The sequence below is a fragment of the Antrostomus carolinensis genome, unplaced genomic scaffold (genome assembly GCF_000700745.2).
Source record: "Antrostomus carolinensis isolate BGI_N321 unplaced genomic scaffold, ASM70074v2 scaffold14017, whole genome shotgun sequence".
Lineage (NCBI taxonomy): Eukaryota > Metazoa > Chordata > Aves > Caprimulgiformes > Caprimulgidae > Antrostomus > Antrostomus carolinensis.
Window position 1 is genome coordinate 12,432 of NW_010326780.1, and position 20,584 is coordinate 33,015.

Consider the following 20,584-nt stretch of genomic DNA (forward strand, 5'->3'; position numbering starts at 1 on the left):
CCTACACATCAATTTCATTGGCTGATTGCCCCAAAGGATCCATTTCATTCATTGGCTGATTGCCCCAAATTTCAAGGGCTGTTGCTGTTTGAAGGCAGTTTGCTTATGTACTTGGCATTATCTGTTTTGAAATTGATCCTCAACTTTCCTTTTCCTTCCAAGTTTTTAATGGTCTGGTTTATCTGTTCCCATAAATACCATCATAACTGAAGAGTCTGGGGGCCAGAGTCCACTGTCAGGTATGAAAGGGACAGATTCATCAACGTATTTGACCCTAAGACACAAAGTTTCTCTGTGATCTTGTTCAAGGGATTCAAATCCAACCTTAAACACATGGGACCGGCATCAATTGCCTTCCCAGATGCCCAGTACCCAGCACAACGAACAGCTGGTGTAAGTACATTAACTCTCTTTGGGAAGAAAAACAGGAAGCGGGGATTTATTTCTAGTGACCTTCTATTTCATCAGCAGCTTTCATCCTAGTTTTAGTCTTGCTTCTCCAATAAATTGACAGAGCAACTCAGTTACCTTCATTCGACACCTTCATTTGGGGAAAAGAGGGTTAATTCCCATCTCTGCTCCGGGATCTCAATGCCAAAGCTTGCAGAGGTCTAAAACACAGACCATGCTTCTTGGGAGCTCTTCCTTCCTAAGGCAGATACTCCACCTCAGTGTTCTCCCGTAACTCCCAACATATCCATTCTCCATGCACAAGAGCAGCTATGGAAGGAGAAGGGTTATAACCTCTCTCCAGAGCACCACCAAGTTGGAAGTACAGCTCTCCTCTTCCTCACACCTGCACACAAGGAGCAGGATCCATCCCACCCAATGCTGAGTGTTTATGACACAGCTAGATGCCAGCAAGGCATGAGAAACAGGTGCTTCTCAGGTTAGATGTCTTCATTAGGACAGGGTGGGACCTCAAACACTTCCCCCCCCCAGGAAAAACAAACAAACAATAACATATAGAGGACACTGACTCAGCAAAGATGCTCAAGCAATTTGCATAAAGCTAACTGAAACTTTTTATTCTTGTCATTGTTTGCTAAATCCCCTTAAAACCATCACAGATTCTTTCAAGTTACCTGGACACTCCTCAAAGCCAGAGACTAGGAGCTGCTGAAAGCTTTTACACCCCCTTGTCCTTCTTCTCACCCTGGCACCAGACCTCCTGGCTCAGCTCTCCAAGAGGGGACAGCTTCATTACAGCAACCCCCACCCCAGGCAAAGCAGACCCACCTCCCAGCTCATGCTACCTACCTCTTCCCAGGCTGTGGCTTCTCCAGTGCAGGAGCACAAAGTCCCACCACCTCCAGCAAGAGCCTAGAAGACCTCTTTTCATCTCCACTGTATGAGGTGTTGCCCTCTATAACCTCATCAAGCGAATTAGGTTTCCCATCAAGCTAATTAGCCTTCCCAGGTGGAAGCCTTCCCAGGATAGGAGTTGTCTCTCCCCTACCTTGCTCCTCCCTGCCCAGTGGGAGCTGGGGACTCAGCCCAACCCATAACTGGTTTTGTGCCATTTAATTCCATTTAAGCACAAAATGAAAAGCTCAATCAACATCAGAGCAGGGTTTTGGCCTTGGGAGTTACTGAAAAACTGATGGAAACTGAAGCAAATCACAGAATCACAGAATGGTGGAGGTCGGAAGGGACCTCTGGAGATCATCTAGTCCAACACCCCTGCCAAAGCAGGTTCACCCAGAGCAGGTTGCACAGGAAGGTGTCCAGGTGGGTTCTGAACATCTCCAGAGATGGAGACTCCACACCCTCTCTGGGCAGCCTGTCCCAGGGCTCCAGCACCCTCACAGGAAAGTTTTTCCTCATATTTAAGTGGAATCTCCAGCTTGTGCCCATTGCCCCTTGTCCTATCGCTGGCCACCACTGAGAAGATTCTGGCCCCATCCTCTTGACACTCATCCTTTAGATATTTATAGACATTAATAAGATCCCCTCTCAGTCTTCTCCAGGCTAAACAGACCCAGCTCTCTCAATCTTTCCTCATTAAGAAAGATGCTCCAGCCCCTTAATCATCTTTGTGGCCTCCACTGGACTCTCTCCAGCAGTTCCCTGTCTCTCTTGAACTGGGGAGCCCAGAACTGGACAAATTACTCCAGATGTGGCCTCACCAGGGCAGAGTAGAGGTGGAGGAGAACCTCCCTCGACCTGCTGGTCACAATCTTCTCAATGCCCCCCAGGAAACCATTGGCTTTCTTGGCCACAAGGGCACATTGCTGGCTCATGGTCAACTGGTCACCCACCAGTACTCCCAGGTCCTTCTCTGCACGGCATTTCCCCTTTTCCCCATAATCCCTGAGCAGTGGAAAAGCTTCAGCCACACAGAGCAAGCGTCCCTTCCTGGGCCAGTGCTGCCGTCCTCACACCTGGAAACTCAAGAAGCAGCAACAGAGCCCTGCTCATTTCTTGTGATGCAAAGAGAGACCCACGATCCATCGTGACACCAAACAGTGGTACCTCCTGCTAAAAAACATCTGGGCAACATCTATCTTGGAGCTTTTTATTTCAACTAATTTCAGGGGTTTTTTTCATTTTACTTTCTGACTATGACATAAAAGCCGTGAGCTGGGTGTGCCAGGTTGCCGAGAACGTGGCTCTGCTGGGCACCATGGGTTCCTCCCCTCCCTGCCATTAGTGCCACACGTGTAGTAAAACCACACACGGGCTCAGCACTTCACTTGCTCAGGTGTGAGGTGCTGGGTCCAGATCATGCACAGGTGGGAAAAGCATCTGTCAATGTCTTGGCAGCCTTGTCACCATCCTCACCCTGGAGGAAACAGCTTTTCTCAGTGACTACAACATCTCTGCCTGGTCCCATCCACACTGGGGTGATGTCTTCTGCAATAGCAGCTCCAACAAAGGCTCATGACATGTCTGCACCATGGCCCTACGAGAAGAATAGGGGCCAGCAAAAATCACCCTTGGGTGAGGCCTTCACACCCCATGCTGCCCTGAAAGAAGCAAGAACAAGTTGTCTTCACAGAATCCCAGAATTGCCTTGATTGGAAAAGACCTTTAAGATCATCCAGTCCAATTGTTAACCTCACACTGACAAGTCCCTGACTAACCCATGTCCCTCAGCACTATGTCTACACCACTCTGAAATCCCTCCAGGGATGGGGACTCCACCACTGCCCTGGGCAACCCCTTCCAATGCCTCAGAACCCTTTCAGCAAAGAAATTCTTCCTCACATCCCACCTCAACTGCCCTGGCCACAACTGGAGCCCATTTCCTCTTGTCCTGTCCCTTGCTCCTTGGTTGAACAGACCCCCCCCCACCTCTCTCCACCCTCCTCCAAGGGACTTGCACAGAGCCACAAGGTCTCCCCTCAGCCTCCTTTTCTCCAGGCTCAACACCCCCAGTTCCCTCAGCCACAAGGGAACTCAGCACACTTGTGCTCCAGACCCTTCCCCAGCTCCGTTGCCCTTCTCTGGACACGCTCCAGCACCTCCATGTCCTTCTTGGAGTGAGGGACCCAAAACTGAACACAGGACTCAAGGTCCAGCCTCACCAGTGCTGAGTCTTTATGGTGAATCAGCAAGGCCCAGATTCACCTCCCCAAGCTTTGGCCATCTGCAACAGAGGTGTCTCCTCCAATGTTTAGCTCCTCTCTGCTCAGCAGAGAACGACAGTGCTTGGAGAGGGATTGGTCTCAGCTAGTTTCAGTCCTGACCAGGGGCTGGGCTGAAGCTAAAGTGCTTGAACAAAACTAGTCCCATCAACCCACTGCCTGGACTTGGTGCAAAGTAGGTGGGTAAAATTCACCCAAAGAGTGGAAGAAGGTGCAGGCAGCAAACCCTAAATCCTGATCCTGACCACAGTGTGGCACTGCTCCAAGGGACACAGCCAAGCAACAGGCTCTGGGGACAGGAGGAAGGTGACAACACTGGATGTTTTACAGAATTCCTGAGCATCCAGGGCAGCACAGACAAGGAACTCAGCTGGGCCAGATGCAGCATGCAATAGGGAAACTTTATTGATGGCCTCATGAAAACCTCTCAGACCACAAAGGCATAAAAACATCAACCAAAGATAGGATACACTGCTAGGACATGGCTGAGCACCTAAACGCAACAATTCCATGCAGTTTCTTTCAGTTATTTCTTTTAACAATTCTTCCTACTGCAGTAACGACCTATTTTCCCCTGGCATGTTTCAGTTGAAGACACATTTTGGCAGGAACAAGTAGTTATTGTAATGATGCAGCAACAAAATATGTTGGGGTTTTTTTCCCCTAGCTGTAGGAAAGACACCAGATATCACTAGATACACTTTGAAATACGAGGTGGTAACAGAGGCACCCAAGGATGGGGAATGTGATCTCCCATTTGAGTGTCCTGCTTCTAATTTTAAGCAACTTCATATCCCTTAAGTTTTGGGATTCTTTTAAGGAGAGAGAACGGGCTGGGGGAGATTGTTTATGAGTTACTTTGCTACAAAGAACCTGAGAGTAAATGTGTCTGCATTGCCTTTGGTAAGAAATCAGAAAAGAACTGAATTCCATTTTCTGAGCCTGTTTCCAAAGAAAATAAGGAGAAAATCAAAACAGTTTCACTCTTTTTCTCTTGATATGCTTTAAGAAAACAAACTCGGGCTGAAATCTTAATGAGGGTTGGCATTTTCTGAGGAGCTCAAGGGAATAAAGTCTTCTAAATTATATTAAGAGGGAGATAATCTGGTCTCCTTTGCAAAACTGCAGCCGAAATGTGGAATAGTTTGCCACTGAAATGATTGCTTTGCCCTTCAAAGGGTGAAATCCAGCCCTGAGCAGGGGGTACCAAGCACACAAAGTAACAAAAGCGTTATTCCACCTGCTTCACTGGATAAATTTCACCCTCCAGGCTTGAACCTGCTCTCAGTGGAATGGTTCCCACTCAGTTCAACAGTGCAGGATCAAGCCTTAGGAATGATGTGGCAGGGTCAGCTACTCTGATGTGTCTTATTCCAATTCATTCATCACTGCAGAAATTTTGCAGCCAATTCATCCTATAAAAGGCAACACAACTTTTCTTTCTATGGTTTCCCTTCTCCCATGTAACGGGTACCGCTGATCTCCGTTCCTGTAGTTACTTCCTGAAGCTTCTCCTGCTGGATGAGGTTGTGGTGATGGTGTAGGATTTGGAGCCACCTCCAGAGGAGAAGCCGAGAGCCCCACTGCCCATGCCTGCTCCCAGGCTAAGGCCTCCTCCGATTCCTCCTCCCAGAAATCCACTGGAACTGGTGTAGCCACCTCCACCGCTGGAGCTGACCACGGCTGCGGCACAGAGAGAAGCAAACCAAACATAAGCACCAGGGAACTTCAAACCCAGTTTGGTACCCTCACAAAAAGGGCTTTTTTTTTTTTTAATAAAAAAAGGGCAACCAGATGAAAACTCTCTACAATCTCCCTGGGACATTGATCTCTTGTGATATTTTGGCCCAGAGCTTTTATTCTCTGTGCTAAGCCAGATGTAGGTGAGGGCTGAGTGGTCCATCCCCTTCTCCATCACTCAGTCTGGCTCAGGACCTCCTGCAGCACGGAGAACCCCGTATCATGAACACATTCAGCTCATCTCTTGGTGCACCAAAGAGGCTGTGGGCACGTTGGTTCACCAGTTATCAGCTGCAATTAAGTGGATTAAAAGTAGAGCCACTGGTTTAGAACTAGAGACAGCATCTCCAAGACACCAGCATTTGTCCAACATCCAGTCAAGGTGAACATGCAATCCTTCCCAAGCTGGAAAGACATCCTCTAATGTCACCTCTGCACTCACTTCCAATCCAGGCCATGTATTTTCTCATTAGCACATTTTTTTTCCATACAAAAATGGGAGGAAAGAAAGACCAATATTCTCCCCCCTCCAAGTTAATTTTCATACAGATGAGTGAGAGCTGAAGTGTGTGATGGAGCCAACAGCACCATCAACTTGTGCCTTGGGGGGACTCACATTTAAAGATGGGACTAACTGGGTTGCAGAAGCAAAGGCAGGGCACTCTGAGGCTCCTGCATGGAGATCCAGCTGGTCCCCACCTGTATTTTCTATAGGCATATGGTTATGTGGAACTCTTAGAAATTATAAAATCAACTCACAGATGTTGACGTTGCCAACTCCATCACCAGCCAACCTGTTGGGAGAGGAAAAAAAACCACCAAGGTAAAAAGGAAGAGGATGAGTTAGACTCTGCATTACTCAGTGCTCCCCCAGGGCCTCTGTGCTGAGGATGAAGACAATGGCAGGGAGTTATTACTGCTGTTGTAAATAATTCAGACAAGATAAGTGTGCCATCCAGCGCTTTGTTCTGGCCCTACATTTACAAGCTTTGTTATCACCTGGGGGAGCTGAAAGAGCACAACAGCTCTGTCCTAACTCCATGGGGACTGAAGCTACTTGGAAATTTTCTGCTAGAGGATCAAATAAATGATGGAAAACAACTTTTTATCTTCTTAGCATATTTTTCACCAAAAGTATCAAATTTTCACCAGAATTTGCCAATTTGGCCAAATCAAACAAAAGTATTTTCAGGACCAAAAATCAGTTTCAAAAGCAAGGTTTTCTCTTCTGTATTTCCTTGCAGAAAATGGAATTGGGGCCTCACGAATGTCCCCAAGTGAAGGGAACTAAGAGCTGGACTCTTCCTCACTTAAATCCCACAAGTTGCTCCCACCTGCTCTCCTCTCCCTCCAGCAGCTTCCTGTAGGTCGCAATCTCGATGTCCAGGGCCAGCTTGACGTTCATCAGCTCCTGGTACTCACGAAGTTGCCGGGCCATGTCCTGCTTTGCCTTCTGCAGAGCTGCCTCCAGCTCCTCCAGCTTGGCTTTGGCATCTTTGACAGCCAACTCACCACGCTCCTCAGCTTCAGCAATAGCTGCCTCCAGCTTGGCACGCTGCAGGGACAGAGCAGAGCATGTCAGTGGGCATCTCACCTCTTTGGTGGAGGACACCACTGCCCATGGGCTTCTGACATCTACTAGCCAGACCATCTTTGTGTATCTGCAGAGCCCTGGAACTATCTGCTCAACTTAGATCCCTAGAAGTTCATGTCTACACATTTTTTTGGGCACTTGACAGAGATCAGCCTGCAAAGGAAGCTCATCACATCCCAAGATACGTTCTTCCATAACGCACACCCTATTTCTTTCTACTGGCTACATTTTCAGAAGACTTTCTTCAGGTGATCCTCAGCTTCTCAGCCCACCCACACCGCACACAACAGCACAACACTCAGGGTGAATGCAAGCTCAGGTTTTCTCTCCTATTATGCCCCAGAGCTTGTTCAGAGCCAGTTGGTCCCTAGCAAGGAGCTTTGATGCGAGGCAAGCATGGACTGGAGCAGACCTGCAGTTAACAAACAAAGCAAACCTACCCCAAAAGCATCCCTGTGGGGCTACATCAAGCTAGCAGTCTAAGGCACCCTCAACTGTGCCCTCTGCACCTCCAAAAAAAGCCCCACGTTTGGCAGGAAGGGCTCCCAATGAACACATGTGCTTTGTACTCTCATTCATTATTCAGGAGAACCGCATCGGGTCAGCTCTTTGCTTGTAAATGTGTGTTGAAGCCTCCCTGCCCTGAAACCAAATAAACACAAAGTGGATGAATCACAATGGCTTATCTCCAGCTTTGTGCACCCTGGTTATTCCCAGCCAGGTTCAGCCTCCTCCAAATATGGTCTCAACCACTCACTGGTCTGGCTTTCACCAGCCGTTTGATAAAGCGATGAGTCCCTGGAGAAAGCAAACAGAACTCCCATACAGCTGAGAAATTCTTTTTATGTGCCCAAACATGGTGTTCCCTTCTGCAAAAATAAAAAAAAGGGAGTGGACCAAAGATCCCAGGAGCAAGAGGGTACAAGGAATGTGTGTGGCTGGGAGGGAGCTTTGACTTTTGGAAAGGGCTCCACATCGCTCCCCTTCTGCGCTCCAGGGTCACTTACAGACTCGTTCTCACCTATAGTTCATCTCCCTGTCAGCATCACCAAGATGATGAAGGGAGTGGAGCATCTCCCTGCTGAGGAAAGGCTGAGGGAGCTGGGGCTCTTTAGCTTGGAGAAGAGGAGACTGAGGGGTGACCTCATTAATGTTTATCAATATGTAAAGGGTGAATGTCAGGAGGATGGAGCCAGGCTCTTCTCAGGGATGCCCAATGGTAGGACAAGGGGCAATGGGTGTGAGCTGGAACACAGGAGGTTCTGCTTCAACTTGAGAAGAAACTTCTTTCCAGTGAGGGTGCCAGAGCCCTGGGACAGGCTGCCCAGGGAGGGTGTGGAGTCTCCTTCTCTGGAGACATTCAAAACCCGCCTGGACGCCTTCCTGTGTGATCTCATTGAGGTTCCTGCTCTGGCAGGGGGGTTGGACTGGATGATCTTTCGCGATCCCTTCCAATTCCTGACATTCTGTGATTCTGTGATCACATTGCTCACACCAGATTCTCCCTCCAGCAGAACTGATATCTTTTGGGGATGAGCATTACAGCCACCCCCAAACTGCTTCTACAGATGTTGTGTTACCCCCAGATCCCCGCACGCTTGTTGCTGTTAAACCCACCGCTCTGCAGCAGGAGAACAAGAGCAGCTCCTCCCCTGGGCCTTCGCATTCTCGATTTCACTCTGCAGCCTCTGGATCACACGGTTGATCTCTGAGATCTCATTCTTCGTGTTACGAAGGTCATCTCCATGTTTCCCAGCAGTGACCTGCAGTGCCTCGTACTGTGACAGAAAACAGTGTAAGAGAAAAGGATGGAGTCAGGCTGGCAGTCAAGTAGCTGGCTACAATCTGTCCCAGTCATGACACACAGGATACGTGTGCTAACAGAATCAGAGAATCACACAGAATTGCCTGGGTTGGAAAAGACCTTTAAGATCATCGAGTCCCATCATGAACCCAACACTGACAAGTCCCCAACTAACCCATGTCCCTCAGCACTGTGTCTACACCACTCTGAAATCCCTCCAGGGATGGGGACTCCACCACTGCCCTGGCCAACCCCTTCCAATGCCTCAGAACCCTTTCAGCAAAGAAATTCTTCCTCACATCCCATCTCAACTGCCCTGGCCACAACTGGAGCCCATTTCCTCTTGTCCTGTCCCTTGCTCCTTGGTTGAACAGACCCACCCCCACCTCTCTCCACCCTCCTCCAAGGGACTTGGACAGAGCCACAAGGTCTCCCCTCAGCCTCCTTTTCTCCAGGCTCAACACCCCCAGTTCCCTCAGCCACAAGGGAACTCAGCACACTTGTGCTCCAGACCCTTCCCCAGCTCCGTTCCCTTCTCTGGACACGCTCCAGCACCTCCATGTCCTTCTTGGACTCAGGGGCCCAACACTGAACCCAGCACTCGAGCTGCAGCCTCACCAGTGCCCAGTGCAGGGGGAAGAGAACTTCCCTGGTCCTACTGGCCACACTGATCCAGGCCAGGATGCCCTTGGCCTTCTTGGTCACCTGGGCAAGAAGCTTTAACTGCCTTGATTTCTCCCATAACTCACCTTGCTCTGGTACCAGGACTCAGCCTCTGCCCGGCTCCTGTTGGCAATCTCCTCATACTGTGCTTTGACCTCTGCGATGATGCTGTCCAGGTCCAGGTTTCGACTGTTATCCATAGACAGCACCACAGAGGTGTCAGATATCTGGGCCTGCAGCTCTTGAAGTTCCTGCCAGTTGCATTAAAAATAAAACCATGAATCATTGACTTTTAAGGGCCTCTCTTTTGGAAGCCAATTAAAGAGAGAATCCAAGAAGAAAAGAGAAAGGGAGGCAGATAAGAAGAATTAAATCAAAACAATCATTAATTAGAAGGAAACCAAGTGAGTCACATCAACTTTGCAAAACACAAAGTAACAAACAACAGCAGAAATGGAGCAACTTCTTATCACCCACATTTGGACAGCAAGGTTAAGACTACCCCACTCCTGAGATAAGAACCCGGCATGAAATGTTAGACCAAGAAGCTTGAGCATCAGCTTCATGACAAAGCGAGGGGCAAATTCCACCACCTCACCCAAGGATGTGAGGTGTCCAGTTCAATCCATCTCTTATCTTACAAATAACAGGTAAGATAAAGGAGTCTGGGACAAGGAGCTTTTGTTTCTTTCTCAGCACACACCAGTACTATGGCACTGGGTATAATACACTGATTTTCCTTGTTTTCTTACTAACTGCATCCAAAAAATAATGCTTCTCCTGGCTGTGTTTGGAATAAATCCATCTCACATCCCAGACAGGGAGAAATCACAGTGACAATTCACCGGAGGCACACTTTATTTGCAGGCTTATGTTTGTTTATGCAAAGGAAGACTCCATGTCTCCATCATCTTTCTCATCTCTGGGAAAAGCATATTAATTTTCTCCAGTTATAGAATCATAGAATCATAGAATGGTTTGGGTTGGAAGGGACGTTAAAGATCATCCAGTCCCAACCCCCCTGCCAGCAGCAGGGACACCTTCCACTAGACCAGGTTGCTCAAAGCCTCATCCAACCTGGCCGAGAACACTTCCAGGGAGGAGCAGCCACAGCTTCTCTGGCCAACCTGGGACACTGTCTCACCACCCTCACAGTGAAGAACTTCTTCCTAATATCTAATCTAAACCTCCCCTCTTTCAGCTTAAACCCATTTCCCCTTGTTTTGTCATTAACTGCCCTTATGAAAAGTCCCTCCCCAGCCTTCCTGGAGCCCCTTCAGGTACTGGGAGGCTGCTATAAAATCTCCCCGGAGCCTTCTCTTCTCCAGGCTGAACAGCCCCAACTCTCTCAGCCTGTCCTCACAGGAGAGCTGCTCCAGTCCTCAGATCATCCTGGTGTCCTCCTCTGGACTTGTTCTAGCTGATCCATGTTCTTATCATTCACTGTTCTTCACTCACTGGTGATACTAAACTGCAGCAGCCACCAGATGCAGTAAGGACCTTACCGCTTCATAGAGAGACCTCAAGAAGTTAATCTCATCAGTCAGCGCATCCACCTTGGCCTCCAGCTCCACTTTATTCATGTAGGCAGCATCCACATCCTACAAAAAAAAACAGATAATCCACTGAGATCACCACAGATTTGATGACTAAACCCACCCGGCCTTTGATGACTTCAAAAGCAGCCATGAGCCCATCAAGTTCCCCACGCCATCTGCTCTCCACGTCACTCTGCCTCAAAAATTATCCCTCAAACATAGACGATCAGTCCCCGCTAATATCCACTGCACACACCTTCTTGAGCACCACAAACTCGTTCTCTGCCGCTGTTCGCTTGTTGATTTCATCTTCATATCTGCCAGAAAAAAAGGAAAAAAAAAAAGGGATTGGTGTGAAATTAGTGAAATTAGAGCCTGGGTAAAAGGAAAACAAATGTCACAGTGAAGAGTTACCCTGATTCCCTTCTCTCTCCCTCCGTTTCTCTCTTTGTCAACCCCTTCAGCATCTGTATTTGTTGCATCTGTATTTTTTTCCAGCCACACGTCCCAGTTCCAGGGCATTGTTTGGATAAGCTGATGCCTGGAAGCTATTCTGCTCCACACCACCATAACCACTAAACAGGAAAGCTTTTCTCACCCATGTTTTCCCAGATTCTTTAAAATTCACTGCACTTAAGAAGATCTTTGTTTATCCTGACTCATATTTAAGAAGATCTTTGTTTATCCTCACTCATATTTAAGAAGATCTTTGTTTATCCTCACTCATGGACAGCTGCAGGATTGCAGTGGATGTCCTGAGGCTCTCAGCTTTTTCACTTGTTCCTTGAGAGAAAAGACAAATGCGGAAGAGATGCGAACAGATTCACCAAGTTCTTCTATGCTGATCAAAGCACCTGCTAATGCTACTTTCACTGAGGACTTCCTTATTCCAGACATTTGAGAACATTTTGCAGGTGTCAATCACATACCACTGTCCTGGGAAGAGCTAAGTAGAATTATTCTCATTAATTATAGAATCACAGAATCATAGCAGTTGGAAAAGACCTTTAAGATCATCAAGTCCAACCATAAACCCAACACTTACCAATTCTACCTCTAAACCACGTCCCTAAGCACCTCACCTACCTGTCTGTTAAATCCCACCAAGGAAGGTGACTCCACCACCTCCCTGGGAAGCCCCTTCCAATGCTTGAGAACTCTTTCAGTGAAGAAGCTTTTCCCCATATCCAATCTAAACTGCTCTTGGTGCAACTTGAGGCCATCACCTTCCTCCTATGCTTCAAAGCCACCCAAACTTCTAATATTGGCTACATCCTTTCCTTAAGTGTTCAACTTTAGATGCAGTGAGCTAGATCCTCAGCTGATAAAAGTCATGCTCCGTTGACTTTATGGGAGGTTCACTGATTTGTCCCACTTGCAAGGCTGGATCTCAGAGCCTGCCTTACACCATTCCTTGTACAGCCAACCTGCTGAAACAAAAGTCACCCAAGGAACAGAGCAGGAACTACTTTCTCTGGCTCTTTTGGTTTTGCTGTTGCCAAAGTTAGAGCACAACTCTATTTACACAGTCCCCGCATGGCTAGCACTGTAATTTGCCTTCCAAAGCGGGAGCTACTTGACATTCAATAGTCTTCATGTACCTCCCCTCTGCTCCCTGCTGGAAACTTGCCCATCTACACTGGCAAAAATGGATGCTGTGCCTTTCGAGGTCCATGAACTGCATCCATTGCTACTGCAGAGTGAGACATGACCTGGAAATGATGTGATTGTGCTGCATCAGGCACAGCCTGCAGCACAGAACAGATAATGAGAGACAGGCAAAAAGATTGAATTATTCTAGAAAGGTCAAATGGTCAAATTCCCCATTTCCTGGGGGAAGCTCCACCAAGCTGGTCAACAAACTGACAAATCATTTGATATTAACTCCTGAGGCACCTCAAGAAGCCCAGTGCACTATCACACCTTGGCATGTCCTGCACCAAGCCACGTGGACACCACGAACACGGCCTTCTCCTACCCTTGCTTACTTTGAACCACACCCTTAGTCAACACAGTGACTGAATAAGGGACTGAATCTCATGCCCTGGAGCCTCGTGCTTATAAGTCTCCTCCTCTACCCCAGATGAACATTGAGAATTACTGTGTAAATTGGACAGGAGGCAACAGACACATAAAGAGCTAGTCATGTTTTAGGTATTCTAATTAGAAGATGAGATTTTCTTCCTATAAACGGGAAGAAGCAGGTTCTGAACTCCAGTTACTCCGTCTTCACTCCCTCCACTGCACAAGCATCTTGGGCTCCTAATTCCTGCTTCCCTTCTCTGAGCACACAGAGGGTTTGGTTTTACAGGGACCTGTAAACTGGAAGAATAAATATGCACCTGTGCACCTTGTGTTCACGTGACATGCGACTAAAATTAGGGTTATAACACCTCTGGGTGCAAAGCAGCTCCTTGCTGCTGCTTTGCAGAGACAGAAAGTACAACAGAGTAGAAATTACTGAGCAGGGCCGGGGGAAACATCCTTCCCATGCGCGTCCTTGGGAATGACTGGCTATTGACTTTCCCTAAACACACCCTGGGGATTATCAGATCTGTTTGTTTTCAGTTCCTGCTCGATCCAGTTTGCCAGCTCCCTCTTTTCTTTCCTTCCCCCCTCCTTTTTTTTTTTTTGTTTTTAATTAAAGGCATTCCCCTGTACAGTTGGGTTGGGCACAGGTTGGGACAAAGGCTACTTTCTTCATGGGACTCCTCCCAGGTGACACGATTTGGACTGAAAAGTCACTTAAAAATTGCAGGTCACCTGCTCCATTATCAACCCACAAAACAAGCAGCAGTTCACTCACCAGCTGCCAACCTGCTGAGCACCCACAGGGTTCAAACAGACCCAAACTGGCACATCCAACCCAAAGTATGAAGCCACCCCTGAGGATGCTCCAAAGCAAAGACAAGAGGATGGAGCCACTGAAGACTGTGTGGGAATAAGGGGCCAGGAACAACAAGTGATCCAGGCAGCTTTGCTGGACTAGACACCTAATTTACAGCTGGAAAAAAACCTCCTTGTCTAGCAGAAAAGCTGGGGACATCTCTGCCAAGCTACTGACCAACCTGCCAGCTCAACTACACCATTAGATGGGAAGATTATACGTTACTTGGTCTTGAAATCCTCAACAAGATCCTGCATGTTCTTCAGTTCGCCCTCCAAACGCCCTTTGTCATTCAACAACCCATCCAGCTGATGTCGCAGGTTGTTGATGTAGGTCTCAAACATGGGAGCAATGTTACTCCGCGTGGTTTTCTGGTCCTGGAGAAGGCTCCATTTGGTCTCCAGCATTTTGTTTTGCTGCTCCAGGAACCGGACCTAGAAAGCAACCGAAGGGTCATTTGTGAAAGCAAGAGAAAGGGGGAGCTGACATTACAGAGTTTGGATCCTGGGGGAAGGACAGGCTGTGGGTGATATCTGAAGAATTTAGATTATTCATAGGAAGCACCTAAACTCTGCAGGGTGATAAAGACCATGAGGCAGCTCTGCTACTCTGGGCCTTGGCTTATGACTTGAAGGCTTTGTATGAATTAAAGATAAGCAGATTTGGTTTGCCAGACACTTGACAGAAGCAATCCACAGACCTCAAAGTCAGCCAATTACTCCCAACTCCAGATCTGGATTCCTTGCATTTTGAGGATGCCAGAGCTGAAGTTTACACAGGACACAGGATCAATTAGTGCAAGACAGTAAAACCACAGAGGTACAGGGCAGTGCAAACAAACACAGCAAGCCCTGACTTACATCAAGATCTGTCCTCCTGGGACAATTCCCCTCCAAGAGGCCCCCTCCTCCTCAGATTTGGTGGTGGTGTGCTTGGGTGCAGATCTGATGGTTAAAGCCTGCACCCACATTATGGGCAACAGCAGCTAAATAAAGGGAGTACAAAGCTGGCCTAAGAGGGCAGAACCCTTTACTGAGAGCAATGCAAGCAGGGGTTTAATAAGAGCTATTGGACTGCAGTAGGCAAATCACACCATGCTCTTGAGAACCTGATCCTTAGCCCATCTGTGAATCCCCCACTGGGTTAAACGAGCATTGAGCCAGACCTGCTTTTAAGCAGTGTCCACAGAGCTACAAGTCTTTCCAGTACCTCACCTTGTCAATGAAGGAGGCGAATCTGTTGTTGAGCGTCTTGATTTGCTCCTTCTCCTCCTTGCGTACCCGCTGGATGTTGGGGTCAATCTCCAAATTCAGGGGTGTCAGGAGGCTCTGGTTGATGGTGACCTCCTGAATGCCCCCGGGGCTGATTGCCCCACCAAATCCCATCCCTCCATAGCCATATCCAGAGCGAACGCTGTAGGAGCTGCCACCTCCAAGGGAGATCCGCTTGTTGGCAGAGCCGAGGTTGTAGAGGCTGGAGCTGCCAAAGCCACCTGCCCTGCCTAAGCCAGCACCCCCTCCTAGTCCACGGGTTGAGGAGACAGTGCTGACCCGCACTTGGCTGATCCCTGGGACGGCTGCAGAGCGAGAGCTGAAACTCACAGACCGGGACATGGCTGCTCTGAGGGTATTTTCAGTATCCCTCACCCTTCAAAAGCTCAGGGAAGTTGTGCTGGAGACCAGGGAAGTGAGTGAGTTACCTGACTGCTTCTCCTTTTATCCGTTAGAAAAGCTGGGCTTGGCCTAAGGGCAAAAGAGGGATCATTTTACTGCCTGGAGAGCTGGGTGTGCCTGGCTGCCTTCCCACCCTCCCTCAACCTGCTGCATTCAAGCAGGCAAGAAGGGAAGGGCCAGGGAAGGGACAGGACACACCTGGTGCCATGTCCCCTGCGCTCAGACCTGGCTTTTTTCTGCACCTCCCTTTGCCTCTGCCACATGTGCAGCCCAGGGACGTGAAGCACGGGCTCTGCTGGACTCCCTTGGCAGAGTGACAACACAACAGGTCCAATCCCTATTTCCTCAAGGTTTCTCCATTCCTCCCTATTTGCCTAAATGGATGTTGAAATGAGAAGAGGGGGGAATACATATTGATTTTTAATTCTTTAGCAGAGCAAGTAGCTCCTCTGTGCAACAACAGAAAGGAGATAAGGGGCTTCAGCTTAGTGCCAGGTCCAGCCTAGTTTAATATAAACCAAAGCCAGCTGCAGCCTTGGACACACACACTGTACTCTGCCAGCAGCACCCAGCACGTCTGTGCCACGCAGGGGAATGAGAGCAGCAGATGAAAGATGCCACAACAATCCCTGGACACCAGGGTTTTGCCTTCTCTCCCCTGTTAGTGCTAAAATAAAGGTGGTGTAGATGGGCTGCACCGTGCACGTGGAAATACCCACGCTCCAAAGGAGATAGGATAGGTTTCTGCTTCAATTTCTGGGCTCCTACGCAGAAGAGGCAGAGACAAAAATGAGTTTTATGGGCTTTCTGCATTTTTCAAATAGACTTGAAGGGAAAGATCTTTACTATCAGGTCATAAATCTTCCATGAGATTTCAAAGTCTGGCCTGAATGTGTCACCTTTCAGCTCTTCCCTTCATCAGGACAGCAAGATAGTGCTGGCCACATATTCCGACCACAGCCTATTAAAAATATGTACTTCCTTCTCTGCGAGAAGAATACACGTTGGCTGGAGATTCCAGCTACTAAAAGGAAATTCTCTTTTTGAAAGAGGGAAAGGAGGAGATCAAGCCAGAGAGACATAGGAGGTAAGATTCCTCCCTGCCATGCAAGCTGGCTTAGCTTCCACCAGCAAAAAAAGATAAAACCCATTGAAAGGAAAGCAAACTCGCATGTTACGCACACCCAGCTGTACTTGAGCTGATAGCTGACGTAGACGGGCCAGAGTTCATTTCATCTGTACATAGCTAGCACCAAGGCAGGAGTCTCCAGCTGCTTTACGTAGCTCCAGGTCCCTCTGAGTTCACAGAGACAAGCTGCTCTCTTGCAACTCCCCTGGGTTGTCTTAAGAAGACAAGGATTAAATCTGCAAGTACGATTTAGAGTCCAACAGTCAGGCAAGAATAACTTCTATCAAAGTAAGCCCTGGCTGCTGGATTTTATCAGGTTGTGTTCCAGCCTCAACTCCTTTATATCAACAGACAGGGATTTTTTTTTAATTATTTTTTTTTGCACAACACGCCAGGCAAAGCAGAAAGCAATCCAGGCAGGTAAAACACAAACCTGCTGTCAGATAAACTGTCATAAAGGCAAAGCTGTTCTCAGCAGCCTCGGCTGGTAAAAGAACTGAACTTCACCCTGGTTTGCACTATCAAAGAGCCAGATCAATCAAAAGCCATTTTGTAATCTTAATTACCGCCATGCAGCGCCACTGATTTTAGGTAAGGATGAGTCTGTCTTCCATTCAAAGTTCAAGCTTTCTTTTTTGTACCATTATCAACCCAGACAATGCAAGACAGGCTCAGGAAATCCTCATTTACCTTGTTGCTATACGCTCCCCAGCTCCCAGTGCTGCAGCTACCCAGTTTCGATTCCCCACACTTATTACAATCCACCCTGCAAATAAATGTTCCCCATTTAAATCCGGTTTCAAGTCAGTTTAATTCAGAGCAGGATCTGGCAACTCAGAGGAGTCAGGAGCAGAGTTTGCCTGTGTTGTTGGGATGCCATGGTAACATCACATAGTTTCACAACCGCACGGACTGGTAAATATTTCCAAGCCCATGTGAACGACCCCCAGGGATTCAGGTTTGGTAAATATTTCCAAGCCCATGTGAACGACCCCCAGGGATTCAGGTTTGGTAACATCGAAGACACGGTCCTGACTGGTTAAACACCCTCTTGGGGATGTAAATGCTTTGACATCCTGACTGCTGTGCTTGGTGACACAAGCCAGCCCAGACCCTGCAGACACATGGGGACAGCCTGCAAAACCACTCACAAAACCGATGAAAGAGTCTCAAGTGATAAATCCCTCCAGAAACCCTTTGGTAAATGTAGTAGCCTCTCAATTCCAGTCCAGAAAGTGGAAAAAAACCCCAAAAAACAATAAAATCAAACACAGTTACGATGGTTACATCTCAACGGGAGAAGAATAGGTATGTGCAGGCCAGCAAAATTGTGTGGTAAGAATTTATGTCAGCCTGCTGTTTCCACATCTCCTGTCGATACCCCACAGGCTATCTCTTGCTGTGTATTTAGATTTGCAATATTTGGACTGAAAGCTTTCTGCAGCAGGGAGTGCCCTTAGGTTTTGTGTTTGCACAGTGCAGTCCTCGTTTGTGATTACTGCTCCAAAGTGCTTCGGCAGTGAGTCATAAATTAATTAGTGTCCTAACGACAAGCCGTGTTTTGGTGGTCTCATGATTGGGGTATGGCAGGAACACGACGGGGGTACTCACAGGGCTGTCAGAATGACACTGTCAAGCTGTTCTTCTTGCTAACAAAACCCAAAAGCACTTGCCTGCAGCCAGAAAAACACTGTGCTGAAGATTCCCCTCATGCTGGGATCACAGCTCCCTCTTTCAGGATCTAAGGAGCCTCACTGATGAGGAAGCTCATCAATGGCCTCAAGTTGCACCAAGGGAGGTACAGATTGGATGTCAGGAAAAACTTCTTCACTGAAAGGGTTCTCAGACAACGGAATGGGCTGCCTAGGGAGGTGTTTGAGTCACCATCCCTGGAGGGATTTAAAAGATGGGTAGATGGGGTGCTCGAAGACATGGTTTAGTAGTGGACAGGTACGGGTGGACTCAATGATCTCAAAGGTCTTTAAAAGCAGGCAACTCTATGATTCATTTAATTTCCCTTGCTGCTCTATGCTCCCCAGCTCCCAGTGCTGCAGCAACCCAGTTTAGATTCCCTGCACTTACTGCCCAGAGAAGCTGTGGCTGCTCCTCCCTGGGAGGGTTGAAGGGCAGGCCATAGATAATTCGATAAAAATGGCTAAATTGTTTAAATTAAAGAATTCAGACTTTTTTTTTGAGGCTTTGAGCAACCTGGTCTAGTGGAAGGTGTCCCTGCTGATGGCAGGGGGGGTTGGAACTACATGAGCTTAAAGGTCCCTTCTAACCTATACCACTATTCTATGATTCTATGAGCCTCACAAATAAAAATTTCCAGCTCATCAATAATTCCTGTGAATATAAAAGACTGCTCCAGAGGGAACTTGTTCTTATTGTCGGCACCGTATGTCAACAATCTGATGCACAAAGGAGCCACGTTAGGATTAGGTTACTATCTATCATGAAGTTTTATTGATTTTTTTAGTCCTACTTCCTGTGTCACTCAGGTTATAAAGTTCAATAGAATGACGCAGCTCTTCAGTCTCGTACCTCAACGACAGGAAAGTGGCTTTTCCAGAAAGGCGCCGGCTGGTTGATTTGAAGAATTCATTTGTTCCAAAGGTTGATATCTCGGTACAGTTCATTGCCTTGCAACAGGAACCCTCCTGCCATAAGAAAGCCTACAAGAAAGCTGGGGAAGGGCTTTTCATAAGGGCAGTTAATGACAAAACAAGGGGAAATGGGTTTAAGCTGAAAGAGGGGAGGTTTAGATGAGATATTAGGAAGAAGTTCTTCACTGTGAGGGTGGTGAGACAGTGTCCCAGGTTGGCCAGAGAAGCTGTGGCTGCTCCTCCCTGGAAGTGTTCTCGGCCAGGTTGGATGAGGCTTTGAGCAACCTGGTCTAGTGGAAGGTGTCCCTGCTGCTGGCAGGGGGGTTGGAACTGGATGATATTTAAGGTCCCTTCCAATCCAAACCATTCTATGATTCTATGATAACTCCAGGGCGTTACAGCTCATTTGAAGTCGTTTAATTAGTGTCTTTAGTTTTCTATCACTGCTCACTTCCAAAGCACTTAAATTGCTCTCAAATCTGGTATGATTCCTCTGTAAAGTCACCACCCTCTTAGTCTTACATTGGATAAACTGAATGGGCTGAAATCCTCACATTTTTCATAAACAAGTGGCTTTTCTGAGGACTTGAAATCACTTCTCTCTGCTCCAGTGCTCTTGGCACACGCGCTGGTATTGTTCGCGCTGCAACTTCTTGCAGTTTCACACCCGGAAACCGCATTTTGCTCTCCAATCTTAGAGCCCTGCAGCTGTTAACAACCTCAGGTCTCACTCAACCAGTGCTAGAGGCTGGTACGATGGGTCTCACCTCAACTACACTTTGTCTTCCAGCTACACTTCTCCTTTTTGCAACGAAGCAGAGAAGCCTCGGTATTAAAGAGGCATCACGGGATCATAGCTGGAGGCAGCTTGCCCAGGGTGACAGCCAGCTGCTGTAGACCACAGCCAGGTCCATGTTAACAAGGCTTCCAGCAAGCTCCTGTCCTTCCAGCAGCTGCATTTCACCTTTCTTCTTCCCTCTTGCCCACTCCATTGAGGTTAGGAAACCCTTGGCTCAGCTTCTTGCTACCTGGTTGCTCCTGGGAAGCTGCCTGCTGCTGGCCGTGGAATCCACTGCTGAGAAACATCTCCTGGAGCTCAGAATTGGCCACGCCGGTTCTGTTAGCTGAAACCCAAAAAGAACATCAGCTGAAACCATAAAGTGTTTAGATAACAGCACAAAACCACTCGCCAGCACCTCCAGGAGCAACTTGGACCCCCAAAGAAGTTGCTGCCGCTGCAGTCTCCCCACATCCAACGTTTTCCAGCTGCTCAGCACAGGCTGTAGCTCCCAGCCCCACGGATGGAGCCCCACACGCCTGCTGTCCTGTTTGCAGAAGGCACATTTTACACCTCAACACC

General features: G+C 48.0%; 1 protein-coding gene across 1 annotated transcript; it reads right to left on the reverse strand.

Annotated features, from left to right (window-relative positions):
* Positions 1-4,951: 4,951 nt before the first annotated feature.
* On the reverse strand, positions 4,952-15,429 carry LOC104527877 (keratin, type II cytoskeletal cochleal). The gene is made up of 9 exons (XM_010171708.2): positions 15,031-15,429; positions 14,042-14,250; positions 11,186-11,246; positions 10,897-10,992; positions 9,478-9,642; positions 8,581-8,702; positions 6,665-6,889; positions 6,090-6,124; positions 4,952-5,273 (listed from the first exon to the last, which is right to left on the reverse strand). The coding sequence occupies exons 1-9, from the start codon at positions 15,427-15,429 to the stop codon at positions 5,086-5,088; spliced, it is 1,500 nt and encodes a 499-aa protein (XP_010170010.1). The 3' UTR covers positions 4,952-5,085.
* Positions 15,430-20,584: the final 5,155 nt, after the last annotated feature.